At 43.0% G+C, this 24,452-nt stretch overlaps 1 protein-coding gene across 23 annotated transcripts in view; it reads left to right on the top strand.

Moving 5' to 3' along the window:
• Positions 1-24,452, top strand: part of SEMA6D (semaphorin 6D) — a 320,069-nt gene that overhangs the window by 275,387 nt on the left and 20,230 nt on the right. For all 23 annotated transcript variants that reach the window (XM_087878228.1, XM_087878224.1, XM_087878217.1 and 20 more), the window contains 9 exons: positions 8,267-8,450; positions 8,810-8,921; positions 11,313-11,373; positions 11,490-11,552; positions 12,129-12,230; positions 13,346-13,436; positions 14,155-14,274; positions 21,159-21,247; positions 24,135-24,352. In XM_087878228.1, the coding sequence (XP_087734354.1) occupies positions 8,342-8,450; positions 8,810-8,921; positions 11,313-11,373; positions 11,490-11,552; positions 12,129-12,230; positions 13,346-13,436; positions 14,155-14,274; positions 21,159-21,247; positions 24,135-24,352 (965 nt within the window). In that variant the 5' untranslated portion in view covers positions 8,267-8,341. The remainder of the gene's footprint in view (positions 1-8,266; positions 8,451-8,809; positions 8,922-11,312; positions 11,374-11,489; positions 11,553-12,128; positions 12,231-13,345; positions 13,437-14,154; positions 14,275-21,158; positions 21,248-24,134; positions 24,353-24,452) is intronic.

The following is a 24,452-nucleotide window of genomic DNA, read 5'->3' as shown; positions in this document are numbered from 1 at the left end:
ATCTAGTCCAACCCCCTGCTCAAGCAGGAGTCTCTACACCATTTCTGACAAATGGAAGTCCAATCTTTTCTCGAAAGTCTCAAGCGATGAAGCTCCCACAACTTCCGAAGGCAACTTCTGTTCCATGGGTTGATTGTTCTCACTGTCAGAAAGTTCCTCCTCATTTCTAGGTTGAATCTCTCCTTGATCGGTTTCCATCCATTATTCCTTGTCTGGCCTTCAAAGGTGCTTTGGAAAATAGCTTGACCCACTCCTCCTCTCTGGCAGCCCCTCAAATATTGGAAGACTGCTATCATGTCAATCTCCGTAGACAGTTGAGAGAGCAGTTGCAAAATATTGTCATCTTGCACCGGGCTGTAACCGTACAGATCACTTTGCTTCTTCTCGCTGGAGTTTAGTCATTCTGCTTTGTTTACATTTATTCATTAGCCGTCTGATGTTAGACACTGCATCATGCGAGGCTGTCGGGATGAGAGAGGGAGAGCAGAGGAGAAGTGCCAGGAATTGTTTCTTGTTCATCAATCTTGGCAATGAGGCTAGCCCATCAGTTCTGGACCGGTAGGCCTGAACTGCAGCAGCATCATTAACAGTTAGGGAAAGCATCTTTTTCAGGTCAGCTTCTAATGCCTAAAAACTCCCTCACACTTTTCATTGCCAAGTTGTCTCTCCCTATCTAAGCTAATTCCATCATGACTTCACCGGAGCAAGCTGCCACAGAAATCAATTAGAGACTGGGATGGACTCAACCTTAGAATTTGACTTAGCCTTGACTCACACGTCTTGATTTTCCAAACTTAATCAGCTCTTATCTGGGACAGCTGAGATGAGAGAAAGTTATCCATCGTCTGTTACAAAACAAAACAAAACAAAATACTCTTTTGGCTTCCTTTTCCATTGGGTGCTCAAATTCCACGAGATCATCAGATCTCGCCCTAGCTCTGCTTTTTTTAGCAGACTAAAAACCATCCAGAGTTCTTGTTATGAGATGGGTGATTATATAAATGTATATAAAGCAAAAAACCCCAAAAAGATGGATTTAGTGTGGTTATAGAAAGGGATCAAGAAATGGGACTTGGGTTTTTTGTGATGGATCCCATTTTCTTTGTTCCCTCAGGAAGCTGAGGGCTACTTTTGAGTAAGAGGACCTTATTCCTTCTAGTTGAATTTATGGGTAACAGACAGGAATTCAGCTAATTTTTCCAATCATCCGTTTCATCACTCAGTTTGCACAAAAACAGCTGCTCAGAATCTTCAGGAATGGGCAGCCATCCCACATTTGATTTATTTATTATTAAATTTGCCTAGCTGTCTGAGGGACTGAAATATATGGAAGTTTCCAGGGGTGGGTTCTACTTACCTTTACTACCGGTTTGCAATGGGGCTGCACGTCCTCTCTTTGCTCGCATGCGCAGAAGAATTTTGATGACATTGGAGTCGGTGGGCGGAGCCTCCTGCCGGTTTTACTACGGGTTGTATAGAACCGGTGCGAACCGGGGGCAACCCACCACTGGAAGTTACGAGAAATTGCAAGGCTTCTGAAGTTTGACCTTTGACAGGTCACAAGTTCTTGCGTGGAACTCAGTTTGAGAGGGCTATATATACTAAAGTGAGCGATAATAAATACATGGGAAGAGATGGTATCGTTTCAATTGTTTTTAAAGAATGATTTATCTGTGAGGGTCTGTAGGTACCATTTAGAGGCAATATATTCCTGATCATTGGACTAATAGTGTGATGGCGAACCTATGGCACATGTGCCACAGGTGGCACACGTAGCCATATCAGTGGGCATGCCAACTCAGCTCTGGCGCACACCGGCCAGCTGATTTTTGGGCCTTCTGGGAGTAGAAGTAGGGAAACAGGCTGTTTCCTGCCTCCGGAGGGCCTTGGGGGTGGGGAAGGCCCGTTTTTCTTTCTCACCTGGCTCCAGTTCCACTCTATGCATCTGGGGAGGGTGAAAACAGCCTTCCCCACCCCCTTGGAGGCCCTCCGGAGGCCTGAAATGGCCCATTTCCCAACTCCTGGTTGGACAGGAAGTGACGTTTTTTGCTGCCCCAGCCTCCAGAGACTCCTAGAGAGGGAGGGAGAGAGAGAGAGAGAGATGAGGGAGGGAGGGAGAGGGGGGTGGAAAGAGATACCGTAGGTAGATATAGATATATAGATAGCTATATAGAGAGACTATTTGCTTTTTTTCAAATAACATCAAATATTTCACACAAAGTATTGGCAATTTCATTTAAGTACTGCTTCCCCAGACATATGTTTTAAGTGGTAGCCTTGAGGTATAATCCAATGCATATAAATTTGAAAGTAATTCCATTGCAGCTTCAGTTGGCAAAGGACAGTTAATTGATTATAGGTGGTCATTATATTTTCTGCAGATTCATTTTGCATCATCTTCCATCAGCAAATTCTAGGAATTGCAGTTTAATGGGACATTAGCTACATACCGTGAAACAGGCCATGCTTTGGTTCACAATCTAATCTAGAAAAAGACAGAGCATGCCTCTAATAAATAACCGTATAGTATTTTTTCCCTCTAGATGGTAGCAGTTTTTGTGCATGACATCAATTCCACATAGGAACAAAAGTGTTTAGTGTTCTTTCTTTAAAAATGTTTTTTATTGAATATATTTTTTTTCAACAAAATTAAAAACAGGACAAATTTTAAATGAAAGAAGAATAAATAAAATAAAAAAGTGAGAAAGATATATAGAAAAAGAAATATAGAAGGGATGGGATGGGATGGGATGGGATGGGATGGTTATCAATCTTGACAGCAGTTCTAGTTACACTTATATCTTACCTCTTTTCTTTAAGGTTATATCATAATGCCTTTCTTTCAATAAGCTACCCTTTCCAATCTTCATATGCACTCATCACAAATTCATGTTTGTCTTGCTTTTTTCAGCAGAAAGTCCATAAAGCTTTTCCAGTCAATAGCAAATGTAGTCATTGATCTTTCTCCAATTAAATCACTTAATTTTGCCATCTCTGTCATCTTCACCAACCAGTCCTCTCTTGTGGACTTTTCAGAGTCTTTCCATTTTTGCACATATAATTGTAGATTGTATGACTATAATTTTGTTGCTTGTATCCTTACGATGTATATTGATATTCTTTCCAGATTGCTTATTTGTACCCTATGACTATAATTAAGTGTTGTACCTTATGGTTCTTGGTGAATGTATCTTTTCTTTTATGTACACTGAGAGCGAATGCACCAAGACAAATTCCTTGTGTGTCCAATCACACTTGGCCAATAAAGAATTCTAGTCTAGTCTAGTCTAGTCTAGTCTAGTCTAGTCTAGTCTAGTCTAGTCTAGTCTAGTCTAGTCTAGTCTAGTCTAGTCTAATCTAATCTAATCTAATCTAATCTAATCTACTCTAATCTACTCTATTATTCTAGTCTAGTCTAGTCTAGTCTAGTCTATTCTACTCTACTCTACTCTAATCTAATCTACTCTATTATTCTATTCTATTCTATTCTATTCTATTCTATTCTACTCTATTATTTATTCTACTCTACTCTACTCTATTATTCTATTCTATTCTACTCTACTCTACTCTACTGTATTCTATTCTACTCTAATCTACTCTAAATTCTATTCTGTTCTATTCTATTCTATTCTATTCTACTCTACTCTACTCTACTCTACTCTACTCTACTCTACTCTACTCTATTCTATTCTACTCTATTCTACTCTACTCTGTAATTCTATTCTATTCTATTCTATTCTATTCTATTCTATTCTATTCTATTCTATTCTATTCTATTCTATTCTATTCAATAATACTCTTACCCTAGTAACCATGGATAAAAATAGTCTCTTTTCTAATGAACTGTCGATTAAAAAGTATGTAGATTTCTCAACGGACCTCCAGCTGTTTATTTCCTTGGAAGTCCATGGATTGGACTGTGCCATTTCAAATTGCCAATATGCCCTCCATGCAATCAAAGTCAAATCAGAATTGCAAACCCTTTTGCCACAGATAGTCAAGATATCTGACTAAGGAGTCCTTGGGGCTCTCCAAGGTTGGTTATTTACTTGCAGACGTTTCATTACCCAAACTAGATTGGGTAATGAAGTGTTTGCAAGAGAGCAACCAAGCTCAGAGAGCACCAAAGGGACCCCTTATTTCAACCCTGAGCTAGTCGAGATATATTTTGCACGGAAATTCCATGCGCATCTCGGCACCTAGAAATTATTCAATCATAAAAGATCTGTTTTGCGCAGTTCTTCTGACAGCATTCTTAGCCTACACACATGGCAACAACTGTGCACCAACTGTTGCCTTCAAAGCCAGCTGACCTGCCCCTGGTTCCATAGCTATAGAGAGGGTATCATTCAGTAGTGGGTTTCAAAACCCGGCACTACCAGTTTGCTATCGGTAGCGCGCGGCGCTTGTGTGCATGCGCAGATAATTTCTGATGACGTCTGGGTGGGTGGGCAGAGCTTCCCGCCGCTGCCACTACCAGTTCGCCTGAACTGGGAGCAACCCACCACTGGTATCATTATGACTGCATCACGGTTTATAGCCATTTAAACAACCAAGAGTGCTTAAAACACCTTTTGGTGCCAAGTGCCCAAAGCGCTCATGTGCGTGTGTGAATGCACACACACATGCCAGAGCCCCCAAAATGCAATGCAAGCGACCCCCAAGCATGTGCCCCACCTCCCCGTGCCCCGTTTTGGCTTCTGGAGGCTTTCCAGGCCCAAAACGGGGTGCGGGGAGCCTCGTGCCCCAATTTGGGCCTAGAAAACTTCCCACACCAACCTGGAAGCCAAAACGGGGTACATAGGCACTGCACATGGCTCCCCTGTGCCCTGATTTGGGCCTGGAAAGCCTCAGCACCAACTTGCATCATCCCCCATGCATGTCCCCCCCATGCATCCCATCCCCCGCGCATGCACGGCAGTGACCCAAAGACCAGCTGGCCGGTGGGAGGTGCACACGAAGCGTGGTGCAGCTGGGCTGGGGCAACAGCTGGCGTGCCCACAGAGAGGGCTTTGCGTGCCATAGGTTCGCCATCACGGGCTTAAAACAATCAAACACTTCTGAAAGCAGTTCACAAACAAGGTCAGAATAGCAAAGTTGGAAGGGATCTTGGAGATCTTCTAGTCCAATCGCTTGCTCCAGCGGGAAACCCTACCATTTCAGACAAATAGTCGTCCAATTTCTTCTTCAAAACCTCCAGCGATGGAGCACCCACATCTGGATGCCAGTCTTTCTCCTAATAAATTATTCTATCATTACATTCACCTCTACCTATCTCATTTCCCACGCTCCAAACATAAATTAATCTGGGTGAGAGATCTTTTTCTAAACCATTTCCTCCCGCCCCCCCCCCCAATTTGGCACCCTCCAATTATTTTGTATGAGCATTACCATCAGCAGACCCCAGGGAACAGATCAGTGGTGGGTTCCTCCCGGTTCAGCCCGGTTCTCCCGAGCCGGTAGCGGTGACGATATGACATCACTGAACTGGTTCTCCCCCCCGCACACCCCCACCCCTCTGCGTTATTCTTACTTTTTATTTGGCTCCACCCCCAATCTATTGCTGCCTCCTGAGTCCCAGCTGATGGCTAGAGGGAAAAAAACTGTTTAAACTCTTGCCGCGGGGCTTCAAAGGGCCGTCCTACAGCTGATCAGTGTTAAAAGCAAACAAATGAATAGATCAGTGCCTGCAAAAATACATGAGTAGATCAGTGCCTGCAAAAATAAATGGGCAGACTGGTACAGCTCTGCAAGCAGTTAAAAGCCTGGTAGACCAGTACCTCTGCTAAATCCTAAATAATTGTCACATGACCATCAAGCCATGCCCACAAAATAAGCCACGCCCACAGAACCGGTAATAAAAAAATTTAGAACCCACCCCTGGAGCAGATTGGCCCAACACCGTGTGAGTTGTCGTGTAAAATATTTACAGCGGGAATAATTTGGGAGAAAGTACTGCACATGAACAAATGATAGGCAGACACTTTCATAATGACTAAAATGTGTTAACTTTCACAGTATGTGATTATTTTGTTCGGGGTTTTTCTATTTGTTTGTTTGTTTGTTTTTTGAGTACCTGAGAACGTCTCCCAATAATTTTGAAACTTTGCATATGCTAAAACTATACTAATGAGTGAATACCACTTTGCTCCCCCCTGCATTTCAATGACTGGATAGTAAGCTGGAGGGTTTTTTTTTTTTTGGTTTTTTTTTGATACTCAGCTCCAAAAGGAAAATAAAGTGTATGTAAGAGGTAGTTTCTGAGGCCATAAGGATGGTGATCAGAAACTTAATTAGTTGGAAACAATCGTCCTTTCTCAGTTGAAAGAAGTTTTGTTCTCCCCAAAAAAACGTTCTGCATGAATATATAAGGACACCATTAGCATCTTCTCAAGTATCCCAAGTCTCAAATTTTGGGTGAATTCCTAATTTGCAACTTGCTATAAGTCAAGAGCCTGCAAATTCAGTCTTTGTTAGAACGAGGATCCTAAGTTATAATGTGACAATGTGATTCTTTAAACAGCGGGCAATCTTGTTTCTTTTTTCCCCCTTTCTCTATCCCTTCCTCAGCCTGTCTCCACAATCTTTCGTCTTTTAGAAACCATCGTTTTAAAAGGATGTGATGACAATTAGGCAACTATTTTTTTTTTTTTTTAAATGAGCAGACTCTTCGAGACTTGAAAACTATCATGGGGTTTTTTGGTAATCCGGAATGGGTTGCAATTGATTTGGGGAGATACTTCGAATGTTTTGTGGTTTGTGGTTAAGGACAGATGGTGTCAGGTGCAAAAACTCAGGGACCAGGGTTGTTCAAATGAGTACAAATGTATTCCCTCTCAGCTCTAAACAAGAAAATGAACTACTAAAAGTCAAGGGAAATTGGTGGCAGATAAGGGGACTGGAGGCTAAAACATATGAAGAATGGTTGCAGGAACTGGGTATGTCTAGTTTAATGAAAAGAAGGACTAGGGGAGACATGATAGCAACGTTCCAATATCTCAGGGGCTGCCGTTCTATTCCATTCCATTCCATTCCATTCTCTGTTCTGTTCTGTTCTGTTCTGTTCTGTTCTGTTCTGTTCTGTTCTGTTCCGTTCCGTTCCGTTCCGTTCCGTTCCGTTCCGTTCCGTTCTGTTCCGTTCTGTTCCATTCCATTCCATTCCATTCTCTGTTCTGTTCTGTTCTGTTCTGTTCTGTTCCATTCTATTCCGTTCTATTCCATTCCATTCCATTCTCTGTTCTGTTCTATTCTATTCTATTCTATTCTATTCTATTCTATTCTATTCTATTCTATTCTATTCCATTCCATTCCATTCCATTCCATTCCATTCCATTCCATTTGAATATGTAAACCTAAACTGGGGTTTCCATGGTGAAACTGAGGAACTGTCATTTCAATAAAGGAGAATATTTGTAGCTGAGGGTTGACATGAGGGGTCCTTGGTGCTCTCTGAGCTTGGCGGTTTCCTTGCAGAAATTGCATTGCCCAACTAGGGAACATCATCAGGGCTAGTGTTGATTAGCATTGACGATGTTAACCTAGTTTGAGTAATGAAACATATGCAAGAAAACCACCATGTTTAAAGAGCACCGTCCAAGGGCTGTCATTTCGGTTTGGGTGTTCTAATATCATGAGGTTAGTCTAGTGGTTAGAGCTTTGGGACCTTAAATATAACTTCAAACCAAACACATTTCCTCCATTTGCCAAAGGCAGCCACCAAGCTTTAAAGCACAAAGGATTGGCTTAACGTTGATGTGGATTCCATGCGCCCTGCCCTTCGCAAAGGCGTTCTGGTTAATTTGCAGGCAAAGGTCTTGACTGAGAGAACCATGCGTCAATTAGCCTGGGGGGGGGGAAAGAGAAAAAAGAAAAGAGGTTGCACTTTAATTAATATTTTAATCCCGACGTTAGCAGCCTTCCTGCCAAGTCAGCAAGGCTGCATATTCTGTTTTGCCATCCTTGTGATTCAGCCAGGCTGACAGTTGTCACCTACTTCCAGAAGAGAAATCCCATTTGTGAAACAGGCACAATTTAAAAAAAATAAAAAAAAAATTAGCAAATGTCACCGTGTCGCTGAAAAGTTTTAATCAGGGCTGTCAAGTAGCAGGTTTTTTTTTTTTTTTTCTGTCGGCAAATACAAAAAGCCCTTTCAAGCCGAATCATTTTCTCAGACCTCGCCAGCAATGGAAGAATGTAAATTGAAGCTTGCTAGCCGAGGAGCCCAGAGAATGGAGAATCAATGCTGGTTTTGCTCCCTCTTTTGCAGGTAAATCGCTTTGCCAGTTGTGCTCTGTCCCCCCCCCACCCCACCCAATCCATCCATCCATCCCACACAGCAGCCATGAAGTTTCGTCTCCTCACGGCCTCCGCACTGCTCCTTGCGATCTCCCGATGTTGGGCTGTCAGCTTTCCAGAAGATGATGATCCTATTAACGTGGTCAACTACCATTGTAAGTGATCAGCAAAGCCGAACGTGTTGTGAGATTGCCTGTTTCTTTGCTTCCTCCTCGCCGGAGGACGACAATTCTTCCTTCTGCGAGCTGCCAAGTTTCAGGTGGACTTTAATGGACTCTCTCTACCTACTGCAGCCAAAAAAGGCGGCGGGGAAGTGCGAGTTTTTATTTATATATATTTTTTAAAGTTCATTGGCTCTTGCTGGCCATCTTTTATTCATTGATATTCAAGACATTGCACGAAGAATTTAGTTTAAGCCCTTTCTGCTCCCGGTATATACAGCTAATCAATGTCGCTTATTGATTCCTTCAGTTCCATCATCCTGACTGATGGCATAACTTATTCTTACTTGCAGATTCCAAGCAATATCCAGTGTTTAGAGGACGCCCTTCAGGCAACGAATCCCAACACAAGCTGGACTTTCAACTGATGTTGAAAATTCGAGACACACTTTATATAGCTGGCAGGTAATTTTCCTGCAGTCCACTGATTAAATTAAAATTCCCCACTCCTCCCTTCCCACCCCTCCACCCTCCATCTGCTGCCTGGTTTTGCATTTGTCTTAAAATAATCCACTAGATAATTTCAGGAAAGGAAAAGAGGGACTCAGGACGTGGAGACAAGACAGGGAGAGGGTGATTTATGGGGTAGAAGGAAAGCTCTGATCGTGATCCATGCAGTTCCAGATTCTGTTTTTCACCAAGGACTTGATTCTGGACAAATTGTTTGTATCGATAGAAGAGCTTGTGCAGAATGAACCTCACAAAACGTTTGGCAGCTGGAGACTAGGCTATATTTCTGCTGACCTACAGTATGGATTGTTTTTGTGATTTGGGAAAAACCAGCCACCATTAATTCAGTTGAGCTAAGCCAGAAAACATGGCTTATCCAGGGCTCTCACCCATGGTGACTTTTGTTCTGCTTCTCATTTTGGGATGGAACATAAACTCGGTTGCCTGGTTCAGCTCCCAACAGGCTGAGATGCAACTTTGCTGTCTGAGAGTTGCATCTCCTGAAAGCGGAGATTGTATAAAGATAATTTATAAAGACAGAAGGAAGCAAAAGCAGATTAAAATGATCTTCCAGAAGGAAACTGGAGCCTACGTTCTGATTGACAATGACTGGTTTGGGAGAACCCCTAGCTAAGATTCTGTGCAGTTCGGAAAACCCCCAAATCCCACTCCTGGCTGGCCCCGCCCACCCCACCCTTTCTAGGAGTCCCTACGCAGCCCATTTTGGATGCAGGTAAGTGCAGGGCATGCACGGAGGCTCAGGGAGGGCAAAAAATGGGCCTACTGGAAGTTTGGGAAGGACAGAAACAGGCCCGTTTCTGGCCTCCAGAGGGCCTCCAGAGACTGGGGAGGCCGTTTTCGCCCTCCCGGAGGCTCAAGAAAAGCCTCCGGAGCCTGGGGAGGGCAAAAATGCCCCCCCCCAGTGCAGGCGGCTGACTAGGCCACGCCCACTATGACCACACCCACCCAGCAACCAGGCAGAGAACCACTTGCTAAAACTTTTGAAGCCCACCCATGCTCAAAGGCCAAAAAGAGGCATCACAGCCCTAGGATGACTTTTGCTATCAGAGGAAGGAACAATCTTGTCCTTCCTCAAAGCAACACATTATAGGTACAGTTACTCCCATCATAACATAAATTGAACAGGCCAATTACTCTTTACACCTTCCTTATTTCTTCTGACCCCGCGTATGATTGTTGATGGTTTTGCAATAGGCCACAATATCAAAGTCAAGCTCAACCAAGTCTCCCCAACTTGGCTTGTTTCAAACTTTGATCTGGGGGAAATGAGCAAGTCCTAATAAAAGGACAGATGTCTGCTTCTTTTAATAATGATATGGAGGGACCGTGTGAGTTCAAACGGATCTTGATCTTTGACATCAAAGTATGGTTTTCAAAACGGGGCTGGGGAAAAGTAAAATCCTACACTTAGGTAAGAAAAACCAAAAGTACATATATAAACTGGGGAAAACCAGGCTTAATAGCAGTGACTGTAAGAGAGATCTTGGAGTCTTAGTGGACAACCAGTTAAATATGAGCCAGCAGTGTGCAGCGGCAGCCAAAAAAGCCAATGCAATCCTAAATTGCATTAACAGAGGGATTCAATCAAGATCAAGTGAGGTACTAATACCACACTATAAAGTTCTAGTAAGACCACACCTAGAGTACTGCATCCAGTTTTGGTCACCACTCTATAAAAAAAGATGTTGAGACTCTAGAAAAAGTGCAGAGGAGAGCAACCAGGACGATTAGGGGACTGGAGACTAAAACATACGAAGAACAGTTGAAGGAACTGAGCATGGATAGTCTAGTGAAGAGAAGGACCAGGGGAGACATGATAACAGTCTTCCAATATTTGAGGGGCTGCCACAGAGAGGAGGGGGTTGAGCTATTTTCCAAAGCACCTGAAGGCCAGACAAGGAACAATGGATGGAAACTGACCAAGGAGAGATTCAACCTAGAAATGAGGAGGAACTTTCTGACAGTGAGAACAATCAACCCATGGAACAGAAGTTGCCTCCGGAAGTTGTGGGAGCTTCATCACTGGAGACTTTCAAGAAAAGATTGGGCTGCCATTTGTCAGAAATGGTGTAAGGACTCCTGCTTGGGCGGGAGGTTGGACTAGATGACCTACAAGGTCCCTTCCAACTCTGTTAATCTGTTATCTGAATGGGATATTCTATTTTTTACTCTGTTAAAGGTATTTCTTTGTTAGGTTTTTAACAAGGTTTTAATGCTGGAAGCCACCTAGAGTCATTTGCTATGACATGGGCGGCAAATAAATTAAATAAAATCAATCAATCCATCAGATTTCTGATATGTTTCTTCTTTTTTTTTTCCTTCCAGGGACCAAGTTTATACAGTAAATTTGAATGACATTCCAAAAGGGGAAGTTGTTCCAAGCAAGGTTAGAAAATGTTTGTAAACACCTTTTGTGTTTTGTTTGTTTGTTTGTTTGTTTAAAAAAAACAAGCATTCTTGGTCAATGACAAAATTGTCTTATTCTTTCTTTTATCTGAACAGAAGTTAACATGGCGGTCAAAGCAACAGGACCGGGAGAATTGTGCTATGAAAGGAAAACACAAAGTAGGTTTGTCCTTTAAGCAAAATACTTTTAACCCACCCAAAATCTTTTAGAACAGAGGTCTTCAAAACTTGGCAGCTTTAAGACTTGTGGACTTCAACTCCCAGAATTCTCCAGCCAGCTGGCTGGAGAATTCTGGGAGTTGAAGTCCACAAGTCTTAAAGCAGCCAAGTTTGGGGACCCCTGTTTTAGAAGGTCAAGATGGATGCCATTTTAAGAACTGCTGATTAATTAATTTATCTCTTTAATCGCGGCAAAAATCTGACTTTGGGGTAGGTGGGAGAGAGGGGCACGTGGAATATTGCACGGCCCTTTTCAGACTGATTTTTCACAGCCAAATTGGAAAGTCCGAATTAATATCCTTAAGAAGTGAGTTGTACTTCATCAGGCTGATAGAAAGAGAACTTTCATTGACACTGAAATTGTAAGTGCTTTGTTAGGCCCGGATTGTTGTTTTTTTTTTTCCCCTCCTTATTTCCAGCTCACTGAGCACATGTTCAAAAATAATATTTGCTAGTGAATAAGCGATGTGAGCCATTCTCTCTTCTTCTTCTTTTTTTAATTTAATTTTTTTTTAGGATGAATGCCATAATTTTATTAAAGTCTTCGTCCCCAGGAACGATGAGATGGTTTTCGTCTGTGGAACGAATGCTTTTAATCCCATGTGCCGTTATTATCGGGTAAGGACCAATGCCCAGACCGGTCAGATTGTCCCCTGCCAAAATTCAAAGAGTATTTTTGATGCACTTTGAAGATTCCTTATCAATCTTACCATTGTCTTTCTCATCCTATTTTGCCTCCGGAGAGATGGGAGCATACGTGTTCATCATTCTTTCCATGGCCAACTCCTTCATTCTCACGACAATCCTGCCAGTGAGCAAAAGAAATGGGACCCAACTCACAACTCACCATCTACTGAGTTTCATAGCTAACCGCTAATTGGAGATTAGAAATTAAATCTCCCTAGTCCTTGTCCAGTTTTCTAACCACACTGTAATAAAATTTTGATTTAACAGAGCATTCTGTTGAATTCAAAACATAGTTGTTCATATCTGCCCTTCTGCATACGCATTAGAATATGTATTGGACCTCTGATGATTTGAAGGGCTTGGTATTTTGGTCCCCACCTGGTCCATCCATAAGTGGTCATCACAGCTTGCAGATTCTTTCAAATGAACTTAAGTGCCAGCAGCCAATGTAGTCCAAAGGTATTCATTCATATGATGGTTGAAAAAGTTATTGCAATGAACTACACATTTTAATACAGTAAGCCTTTCCTAGTAATTCTAATTAATTAATGTTGTTGAACCTCAAGGAAGCATCTATCCATCATGGACGGTAGTCTTGTGGATGCAAAAACCGATCCCCTGTGTGGTTCCTTGAGCAATAAGTCTTCAGCATTGTAGGAGAGATGAGATCAGATTTAAGAGGGTCAACCAAACTGCATGCTAGCCTTTTCAGTTTGGTTCCCTTCAGATGTGTTGGGTTTTGACCATGCTGGTTAGAAGCTATGGAAGTTGAAGTCCCACATATCTAGAAGGTACCACTCTGAGCAGTGGTGGGATTCAAGTAATTTAACAACCGGTTCTCTGCCCTAATGATTTCTTCCAACAACCAGTTTGCCAAACTGCTCAGAAAGTTAACAACCGGTTCTCCCGAAGTGGTGCGAACTGGCTGAATCCCACCACTGACTCGGAGGAAGGTTGGTGTATGAATACCTGATTTTGTTGACCTATTGCATGGACTGGGGGAAGCTGAAATAGCCTAACACCCGAAATGTATGTTTCTTCTTCAGCTGAGTACCTTGGAGTATGACGGAGACGAAATTAGTGGTTTGGCCAGATGCCCATTTGATGCCAAGCAAACTAACGTTGCCCTCTTTGCTGGTGAGAACCTTTTCTTCTAATGGACCATATTGATAGATGATACAAAAAGGGGAAATAAACAGCCCTATGACATCACCGCGTCTTCTTTTTTTTAAAAAATGCTAATATACCTTTTGTGGAATTAGAAGCTCTTTTGTAAGCCAGTTCTTGATTCATTCACTCTTGCTTCGCTTGAGACTCGAATTCTAAGAGCTGCTAACCAGAGTGAAATCCAAAAGACCCATAGTTCAGATTTATTCAAAAGACCTGACCAGACTTTCTTAATTAACTTCAGCCATCTGAATGAAGTGGGGAGGGGGAAAAAATACATTTCCCTGCTTTTGTTGTGAAACCCTTGGAAGCCAGCACTCAGATGATCTCCTGTAAATCACCCGTAGATTTTGATCGGGACCCTGCTCTGTGCTCTTTTTATTAACTGTGTTATGTGAAACGCGGTTCTGCGGTAATAATAAAGCTTTCGCATTTCCTAGAACCGTTGCTCTGTCCTACCAGGCGTTTTCTTCCCAGCGCTCTGATGAGCCTTCCAACTCTAAATTAAAAAGTATGAATAAATATATAACGTGATTGAGATAATGGCGGCGTGGGAGGTGGGGGAGAAAACGCCAGGTAGAAATTATATAAATAGCTGTTGACGGAGAAGATGACAAGAACGCTGCGGTAATAGAAGAAGGCGACATCCCTATTTCAACCGAATGCTCTTTGTGTGTTCCTTTTCTAGATGGCAAACTCTATTCTGCCACCGTTGCGGATTTCTTGGCAAGCGACGCCGTTATTTACCGGAGCATGGGAGACGGGTCGGCCTTGCGAACAATAAAATATGATTCCAAGTGGATAAAAGGTACTTCTGTTGAAAGTTGAATCGCTACCTGCAATTTTCCTCTTTTCCCCCCATAGCCTCCCCCCCCCCAAAAAAAATTAAGAGAGTTGAAGTACACTTTTCCGGAACGTGATGATTTTTTCACCTTTCCCAATATTTGAATTTTAGTCCATTGCTCACAGACATCCTAAATTGGAAGCATGCTTTTTTGGATTAATAAAATGGGAAGGTACATTTGCTCTTTTTTTTTCCCCTGAAAAGTCTGGGTTGTGCCCCCACCCCTTGTGGGCCACTTAGCAATCAACAGCTCTCAGACAGCCTGCCAAGAATAGCTATTGTAATTTCCTCTCTCTGTGTTACCCTCCGACCAGCAGGCAGAGATGTTGGCATTTCAGGTGGTTTCTTTGCCGAAACGAAGGCGTTCAACAGCTGGAGTTTCATTTCTTCATTTCCGTGTTTGAATTGTGCTCCGAATGGATTTGTGCTTCGGTTTTAATTTGTATTCCGTGACTTTAAATTAAAACAAAAGAAAATGTGCTTTGGAGTTTTGCTTCTAGATTCTAGGGAATTGTAAATAGCCTTTGCATACTTTTTATAGGGAGATATTGATTTTTTTAAAAAAAAGTTATCTCTTTCCACCGCTCCGATCATCTTCTTTTGCAAGATTTTTGGAGGTTAAAAATACAGTAAGTTGTGGAGAGGCGTATTGTTTCATTATTAGCCAACTTGGAAAACATTTGGCAAAAAAACAAAAAGTAAGAGATGGATTAAGTAAATAAGAATATTGATTTGTGGGCCGACTCTTAAGTGCTCATCCTTTTCTAGTTTTGGAGATCTTCAACTTCAGAAACTCCCATTCCCAAAGAATCGCAATTTACAGTGATGTTTTTCAATCTTGGCAACGTGAAGATGTGTGGACTTCAACTCCCAGAATTCCCCAGCCGGTATGCTGGGGAACAATCCAAATGCAGTACAATCCAATTGCTGACATGCTGGTCAGGGAATTCTGGGAACTGAAGTCCACACATCTTGAAGTTGCCATGGTTGGAAAAAAACCACTGGTTTGGAGAGTTGACCCCAGGGGTGAAATCCAGCAGGTTCTGACAGGTTCTGGAGAACCGGTAGCGGAAATTTTGAGTGGTTTGGAGAACCAGCAAATACCACCTCTGGCTGGCCCCCGAGTGGGGTGGGAATGGAGATTTTGCAATATCCTTCCCCTGGAGTGGAGAGGGAATGGAGATTTTGCAGTATCCTTCCCCTGGAGTGGGGAGGGAATGGGGATTTTGCAGTATCCTTCCCCTGGAGTGGGGTGGGAATGGAGATTTTTTTTTAAATTTGATTTATATGCCGCCCTTCTCCAGAGACTCAGGGCGGCTTACAATGTGCTAAGCAATAGCCTTCATCCTTTTGTATATTTATATAAAGTCAGCTTATTGCCCCCACAACTGGGTCCTCAATTTACCTACCTTAGAAAGGATGGAAGGCTGAGTCAACCTTGAGCCTTGGAGAGATTCGAACCTGCAGTAATTGCAGGCAGCTGGTTTTAATAACATAATTTTGTATCCTTCCCCTGCCACGCCCACCAAGCCACGCCCACAGAACCGGTAGTCAAAAAAAATTTGGATTTCACCACTGATTGGCCCTACCATGGAATTGACTTCAAACACTTCTGTAGGTGGCCAAGTTGGGAAAATCTGCTGCAAATTATGGCCAGTCTTCGCTATATTTAGTGGAAACAAGCCAGGTTTATAATGATCCGAGCTGGCTGGCTTTGGGTAACTGGGTTCAGATATCATTAGCATTTGGGCAATTAGCAATCATGACATTATCCATCCATCTCTGTGGCGATATAACACAAGCAGCTTTTTATTCCCAGAGCTATGGCTGGGTTGTGCCATAAACCACTGGTGCAGAAATGCTCAATGCTCAGCTGTAGTTTTCCAAACACTCACAACTTCCAAACTTCTCTCGGGAGATGAGAAGAGTTGCACAGTTCAGTGGAAGTTAGTCCCGTAATGACTAACTGTTTTTATTTACTCAGAGAAAATGGAGCCAGACAGTACAAATAAGAATTTTAGATGCTGTAGAGTTGTCTTCCCTCGATAAATCTGAGAGTTCCCACGTGGAGATTCTAGTTATGGAAACATCTATAGGCAGTCGTGAAATGTAAAATTTGCTACTACCGGTTCTGTGGGTGTGGTTTGGTGGGGGGTAATATGACTGCGTGGGCGTAGCCAACTTTTATTTTTTTAACTTTTAAAACTTTTTTAACTTTTAAAACTTCGGCCGAAGACATTGTAAAAAAAAAATGCTTTTAAAAGCCTCTGACGATCCCAGCTGAGTTGCCTGATCATCAGAGGCTTTTTTTTTCTTTTAAAAGCCTCTGACGATCCCAGCTGAGCCACACAATCATCAGAGGCTTTTTTAATATATACTTTTAAAAGCATTTTTTCAGCCGAAGAGGTTGTAGAAAAAATGCTTTTAATTTTTTTTATAAAAAAAAACCCTCTGATGATCGCACGGCTCAACTGGGCATGGGGGGGGAGCGCAGGGATTTTTGCTACCGGTTCTCCGAACCACCCGCCACCATCGCTACCGGATCGCCCAATCCGGTCCGAACCGGGAGCATTTCACCCCTGTCTATAGGACATCCTGATCTGTGACTCAGCATTTTAGAAACTCTTGATTACAGGTAATCCTTACAGGGCTGATATTCACTTACTTTCCCTACCGGTTCGCAAATGTGAGCGCGCATACACCCAGCCTTCTGTGCATGTGTTTTGCTGGCGGTCACACCTTCCGCGCATGTACCTAAATAGGATGGCATAAAGCCAGGGCAAATGGGTGGGGGCTTGCCCACTCGCGATTTCCGCTACTGGTTCAGATGAACTGATCCGAACCGGCTGAATATCATCTCTGCTTACAACCATTTGCTTAGTGACTGTTCGAAGTTACAAGTGACAAAAAAAGTGACTTACGACCATTTTTCCACACTTACAACCGTTGCAGCATCCCCGTAATCACTTGATCAAAATTCAGAGGCTTGGCAACTGGCATGGACTTATGACTGTTGCAGTGTCCCAGGGATCATGTGATCCCCTTTTGTGACATCCTGATAAGCATAGTTGATGCGGGAGCCAGATTTGCTTAAGAACTGTGTCACTGACTTAACAATTGCAGTGATTCGCTTAGCAACGGTGGCAAGAAAGGTCGTAAAACGGGGCAAAAGTCATTTAACTGCCTTGCTTAACAACAGAAATTTTGGGCGCAATTTTGGTCGTAAGTCGAGGACTACCTGCAATTGAAGTATCTAATCCATTATGGTAGATTAGCAAATTTCCCCGGGAGTAATTTCTTTTATTTCCCCCGCCCCCCCTCCCACCCCCTGCCTTTTAAAAAATGTTAATTGTAGATTTAAATGTCTTCAAAATTATACATTGCATTAAAACCCATCAGAGCTAGAACCAAAAAAAAATAATAATTTATTTTAAAATGTCAACAGCCACAATTCCTATATACAGTTATCTGGAAGCTGCTGTATATTCAGTAGGAATAAATCTTTTAATCAAACCTGTACAGGATCGTTCTATTAGTCTTGTATAATGCGGAAAACATAGTAAATCAACTGAATGCGCATTTTTCTCCACAAGAGCAATATTTTATTTTATTTTTTAGCGTGCCTGACGCTAAGCATTTTTCTTGCCAGCCTCAATGTCTTGGTGCGCTGACATGAAAGATCCACCAGCTGCAATATTTATGTCCAAGCTTTTCTGCTCCAAACTTTCAACATAGTACAATCCGAAGTAGGAAACCTACTTTTTCTTTTTAGTTTGGCCCAAGAATAAAGCCATTCTCCTCCTCCCACCAATCAACTCAGCAAATGAATGAAGTCGTAGTAAACAAAGACCACAGAGCTGTAGCCCAATTCCTGGTGGGGGGGGCTTTTTACAGTCCATTAGCTGGCATTAAGAGTCTTACAGTTTCACTGGAGCTTGACTTCATCCATAGTAGGTGTCGTGGCCCGCCAGTTGCCAGGGGAGCTGGCGGCAGACTCAGACGATGAGGAGTTTGGGGAGGAAATTGAGCCAGTTCTGGAGCCTGGGGAAGGCACTGATGGATGCTCAGCATCAGACACAGAGATAGAGCCAGGGCCGTCTGACATTTCCCAGCCACTGGAGAGGCAGCTGCCTTTGGAGGCTGAGATGAGTGAGGAGGAAGAAGAACAGCTGGGGCCTGTTCCAGATGCACGTATGCGCAGAGCAGTTAGGAGAGGTGAACAACAGAGGACAAGGAGTCGATGCGGGAAGCACAGCAAACGTGGATGCGGAATGGCCCCTCCCTGGCTGGGGAATAAATAGAAGGAAAGGAGAGTAGTTGTCGTAGGAGACAACCGTTCGTATTCCTGAAGATTTTGCTTATTGTGTTTCGTGCCACTAAGGCTGCTTGCCAGAACTTAATTTGCAGCCTTTTGGCTGGAAGATAAGGTCTGTTACTGCAGTTAACTCTTTGAAGGACTATTGCCTGGACCTTTCGGTGGGTGAATGCCATTAATTCACAAGAGGTAAATAAAGAGGAGTTTTTTGTGACAAGGAGTCCATTTCTTGCTTCTGCTAAGGCTGGGTCAGAACAGATAGGACAGTGTTTCTCAACCTTGTAAGCTTGAAGATGGGTGGACCTCAACTCCCAGAAACCCCCAGCCAGCGCCGCTGGCTGGGGGTTTCTGGGAGTTGAAGTCCACCCATCTTCAAGCTTACAAGGTTGAGAAACACTGCGACAGGATGTCCTAAAGTGCTTTGATTAGCCACAGCAAAGCTCTTGACATCCACTTCTTTTGAAGCATCAACACAACTGTGTTTGTGCTATCAGAAAGGCTCTAACAAATAGGAAGACTCCTACTGAAACTAAGTGAAGGCTTGGTCAGTTCACATAAGAGTTGATGGGCCTCTGGGGAAGCCACCAGACAAATATGAAACCGAAAGCTCGTTTTCCAGCAACCAGTACAGAATGATGGTTCTGAAGGATAGCCATAACCATCAGGACTAGCAGACACTGATAATCTTCTTCTCCAGAAATTATTTTTAATTCACTTTTGAGACCTTCTAAGTTGGGGGCCTATCATCAGGGGCCTACTTCCAAATGAAGAAATATCTCATAACTACCTGAACATTTCTATGGTTTGCCCGAGGAGATATGAAGAATCGCAAATCCTACGCTTTTCTGTGTGCCAATTAGGCAATGGCAGACATTTAATCCCCAAATATATGACTTGTATTGCCCAAATTTTTTTTTTTTAATTTGATTTATATGCCGCCCTTCTCCGAAGACTCAGGGCGGCTTACAATGCGTTAAGCAATAGCCTTCATCCTTTTGTATATTTATACAAAGTCAGCTTATTGCCCCCACAAACTGGGTCCTCAATTTACCTACCTTAGAAAGGATGGAAGGCTGAGTCAACCTTGAGCCTTGGCGAGATTCGAACCCTGCAGTAATTGCAGGCAGCTGGTCTTAATAACCAGCTTAATAACAGGGTGCCTTAAACCGCTGTACTACCAAGGCTCTTTTCCTGGTTACAGTCCCTTTCGTTTCCCATAAAAATTGCTTTTGGGTACCAAATTTGCAGGGAAAGTCCTTTTACTGAACCGAGCAAAACAGCAGCAGCAGTAGATTAGATAAACCAATAATTGGATTCTCGGTTCCTGATTCCATTAGTCCCGATGAGCTAAATATAGGCTATTCGTCACCTGACAGCAGATGACCAAGGTTCATCTAAGGACTTTTTCCAACCATTTCCAGAAATGATGGAGATTGAATCTAGGCATGTAACTTTCTCCATCCGCTCTGTAGTGTCAGGCCTACAAGGTACCCCAAATCAAGAATTAACTCCATTAGCAAAACTCTATCTACACTTTATTGAGGCTGTAGTAACAAGAACCTTGCAAGCCAGTGTGTGCTTTACCTTCTGCTTTAACCATATTTTCCGGGTTTTAGAGAGGGAGTATTGCTGAAGGAAGGAGATTATATTATAAATTAGCCTATTTAAAGGCTTATAAGGCAGTTCTGTCTCTTTCCCATCTCTTAAAAACAATGAATAATTTAAAGTAGAAAAAAGAAGCAAAAAAGATGAAGAAACACAAGCAAACAAAATTAACAAACACCCTCACATTACGTAAATGAAATAAAATTCTCATTTTAAAGTTGGTGACGTTAAAACCAATTACCATACTTTTCGGAGTATAAGACGCACTTACCCCCCCCCCAAAAGAGGGCGGAAATGTTGGTGCATCTTATACACTGACTACACCCATTTTTGGCCTCCCAAAAACCCGCCCCATGCATCCTATTTTCGCCAAAACCAGGTCCGTTTTTTGCAAAAACGGGACTTGCAGAGGGTTTGGGAGGCCTGCAGAATACTCCTGGGGGCTGGGGAGGGCAAAAATGTGATGCCTTGGGGGGGGGGTTGGGAGGCCAAAAATGGCCCTGTTTTTCGTGAAAACTGGCCTGTTTTTCACGAAAACGAGGCACACAGAGGGTTTGGGAGGCCTGCAGAGTGCTCCTGGGGGCCAGGGAGGGCAAAAACTATTTTTTTTCTTGTTTTCCTCTTTGAAATCTTGGTGCGTCCTATACTCCGGTGCGTCTTATAGTCCGAAAAATACAGTATGTTTAGAGTTTTCCCCAGGGGGAGGGAGGGAGGGAGGGAGGGAGGGAGGGAGGGAGGGAGGAAGGAAGGAAGGAAGGAAGGAAGGAAGGAAGGAAGGAACCCACCCAGCAGAGAAGATACTGAAAAAACATTACCATCCTTTCTAAGACCAGTAGTAGATTTAATCAGAATAATTTGACATCTGTTTTTTTTTAACTGTCCGTGAGCAAAATGTTTTGACTGCTCTCCTTTCCCTTGTGCCTTTCAGAGCCCCATTTCCTTCACGCCATCGAATATGGGAACTATGTTTATTTCTTCTTCCGAGAGATTGCTGTGGAACATAACAATTTAGGCAAGGTAAGAATAAACGCAGCCGCTTATTACGACGAGTGGCAGAGAGTCTCAAGAGTTGATTTCTTGAGGGTGAAAACAAGAGGCTTACAAAGGCGTGGACCGTCTTCTATTTGTTTTATTTGTTTCTACAAGGGTGCTATTTTCATACTTTGGCTTGCTGAAGAAGGCTGTGGAATGTCCCTCTTTCTTTTTCCCTTTTTCTCTTTTGGTTGTGCTGCTTTGTTCTCAAAACCAAGACCTCACGTTCGGTTATATTTTGTTATGGTTGAAAATCTAAGTAGGAGCCCCCACAGTCACGGGTGGTAACCTTTCTCCTTTTCATTTTGTCTCCCTCAAAAGTCACATTTGTTGCAGGGGTGGGTTTCTAAAATTTTAGCAAGGGGTTCTCTGCATCCCACTCTTTCATGCCGCTACTGCTTTGTTTTGTAGTTTGGAAAAGTTAATCCTCCTCCAGAGAAGTAGCTTGGTCTAGGATAGGGGTCAGCAACCTGCGGCTCTGGAGCCGCATGTGGCTCTTTCATCCCTCTGCTGCGGCTCCCTGTTGCCAGTTGGCTCCACAATTGACAGTGTTTTCGGATAGGACAGGTAGAGAAAAAAGAACGCTGCGCTAGGAGGAGACTCTATGGTGGGGGAACCAGACTTCCAGTCGGCTCCAGAGTTGAACAGGGGGCTTCCGGCTAGGACCTTTATGGCTCTTTGAGTGTTTAAGGTTGCCGACCCCTGGCCTAGGACATCCTTTGGGCTGACTGCATTCCCATTCGTTGGGAGACTTCAACGAAGTACATGACCCTTGCCTTCATTGTTGTCTCGGACGTCGTCCATTTTTATGACAGCCCTCGTCTTCAGAGCTCAGGGCAGCGTGAACAAACCTTCCTTCTTCGTCTCATCACAGCCTTATCTATTTATTTTTATATTGTTATAATCTCATCAGAGCAGACTCCGGGCAGTTAACTTCGCGAGGCATAAAAACCATAATAAAATGTGGCAATCAAGACTAAGTACAAAACCTCATAAAATAATCATAACAGTCTAACCGACCAAAATCAAAACAGATCCTGTCCGTTATTTCCCCTAAATCCCTCCCAAATAGTTCCATCTTAACTAAGTTTTTTTTTTCAATTACCAGCCAGAATATAATGTGGAAAACAATCAAGGTAAGTTGCATGGCTGAGCGGAGCCCGAGATGTAAATCTCCTTGCTCTGAGGCCATTATTCTTGCTACTTTGCTAAATGACCTGTTCCTTTATTGCGTCTTCCCGCCTTTTTCCTTCTCCGCACGTCGCTCTTGGGGTCTCACCTGGCTTGTCTGCCATGTGTCTGTATGAGTGGACACGTCAAACCTTAAAAGGTGTGTGATATTCACACAAAACTGGAAATGCAGAGAGAACCCACAGGAGGTAGAAATAATTAACAAAATATTGACAAGATATAACCATTGGTATAGTGCCTAAACTTTACTTTTCTCTTCAGAAACTGGGGAAGCGACTGGGAATGTATTTGAGAATGCAAGGATGTTTTGTCTAGATGCTACCAGGTTGCTAATCAAGCCTTGCTTCCTTTATTTTTATTTATTTATTTGTGTGTTTGTTTATCCATATCAACCACTGACGCTGGACTTTATTTCTGTGGATTTAGAGTAGGGCAGAGTTTCATAAGTGAAGCTTGAAAGCGTGTGTGTCTCGAGGGCATGCGTGTGTGTCTCTCTCTCTCACTCACACACACACCCAAAAAAATCTTCGTTGTGGCCCTTAGAGCCTCTCCAAAAATTGTTGGCAATTTTGTAATCTTGGCTATGTCAGGAGGGGTAAATACAATGAATTAGAATTAAAACAAATATCACATTTATCTCCGGCCATATCAACTTGTTGGAATGCAGATAGAATTCCACTCGAAGCCAAGGACACTGTGATACCCTTTGGCATAAACACTCTAAAATCAATCTCATCAACAAAGTGATAGATAGAAAGGGTGGCTGAATTACTCCTGACCCAATCCAAATCAAATCCCAAAGGTGCTTTTTCCAAAAGGCAACTGGACTTCCTTGGGGTGGTTTTTTTTCTCTTCCTTTGAAGACATTTTGCTTCTCATCCAAGAAGCTTCTTCAGTTCTCCATAGACAAATCCAAATCAGGATTAATTAATTAATTGGCTTAATTAATGTTCTCGCTAGATCTTATATTTGAGGCTGATTTTAACCGTGTTATTGTAAGGTAGGTACTGATCAGGGGTGAAATCCAGCAGGTTCTGACAGGTTCTGGAGAACCGGTAGCGGAAATTTTGAATAGTTCAGAGAACCGGCAAATACCACCTCTGGCTGGCCCCAGAGTGGGTTGGGAATGGAGATTTTGCAATATCTTTCCCCCAGGAGTGGGGAGGGAATGGGGATTTTGCAGTATCCTTCCCCTGGAGTGGGGTGGGAATGGAGATTTTGCAGTATCCTTCCCCTGCCACGCCCACCAAGCCACGCCCACAGAACCGGTAGTAAAAAAAAGTTGGATTTCACCACTGGTACTGATGAGTCAATATAAAATGCTTGCATGTTCATCTTTTTAGCTGTATTGTTTAAATCCAATACAACCAATTCCGATCTGACTTGGTTCAAAAATAGGATTTTTGTGGGATGAGATGCATTTCATGTGGGTTTTTTTTTCCCCAAACACGTTTCTTTTCAGGTGTAGAAGCCTTCGAGTTATCTGACCCAACAATCCAATATGACGTCCTGATTCAAGTCAGAGAATCGGTTCAGTGGAGAGATTCCGTGAAATCCTCTTTGAACCGACTCTCCGAATCAAGAGCTTCGCCTACCTCTTAATCTATCTGTCCATCGACTGGCCTGTCTCAACCGAGGCTTTTGGGGATCATTGTGGTTGTTTCTTGCTCTTCTCCTGCAGGCTGTGTATTCCCGCGTGGCTCGCATCTGCAAAAATGACATGGGAGGCTCCCAGAGAGTGCTGGAAAAACACTGGACGTCGTTCCTGAAAGCACGTCTCAACTGCTCGGTGCCTGGGGATTCATTTTTCTACTTTGATGTGCTGCAGTCTATCACCGACATCATCGAAATCAGTGGCGTCCCTACCGTGGTCGGTGTTTTCACCACACAGCTGAACAGGTGAGAGAGGAACAAACCCTACCTCATAAAGGGGAAGTCCTGCCACTCACTGTTGGCACTAACCGCACACAACCTAGCTTTTTTTCCCTGACAGCCTCTT

The sequence above is a fragment of the Pantherophis guttatus genome, chromosome 13, assembly GCF_059756535.1.
Source record: "Pantherophis guttatus breed Tessera chromosome 13, ASM5975653v1, whole genome shotgun sequence".
Lineage (NCBI taxonomy): Eukaryota > Metazoa > Chordata > Lepidosauria > Squamata > Colubridae > Pantherophis > Pantherophis guttatus.
Note: the sequence above shows the minus strand (reverse complement) of the source record. Positions and strands in the feature narration are given on the sequence as shown.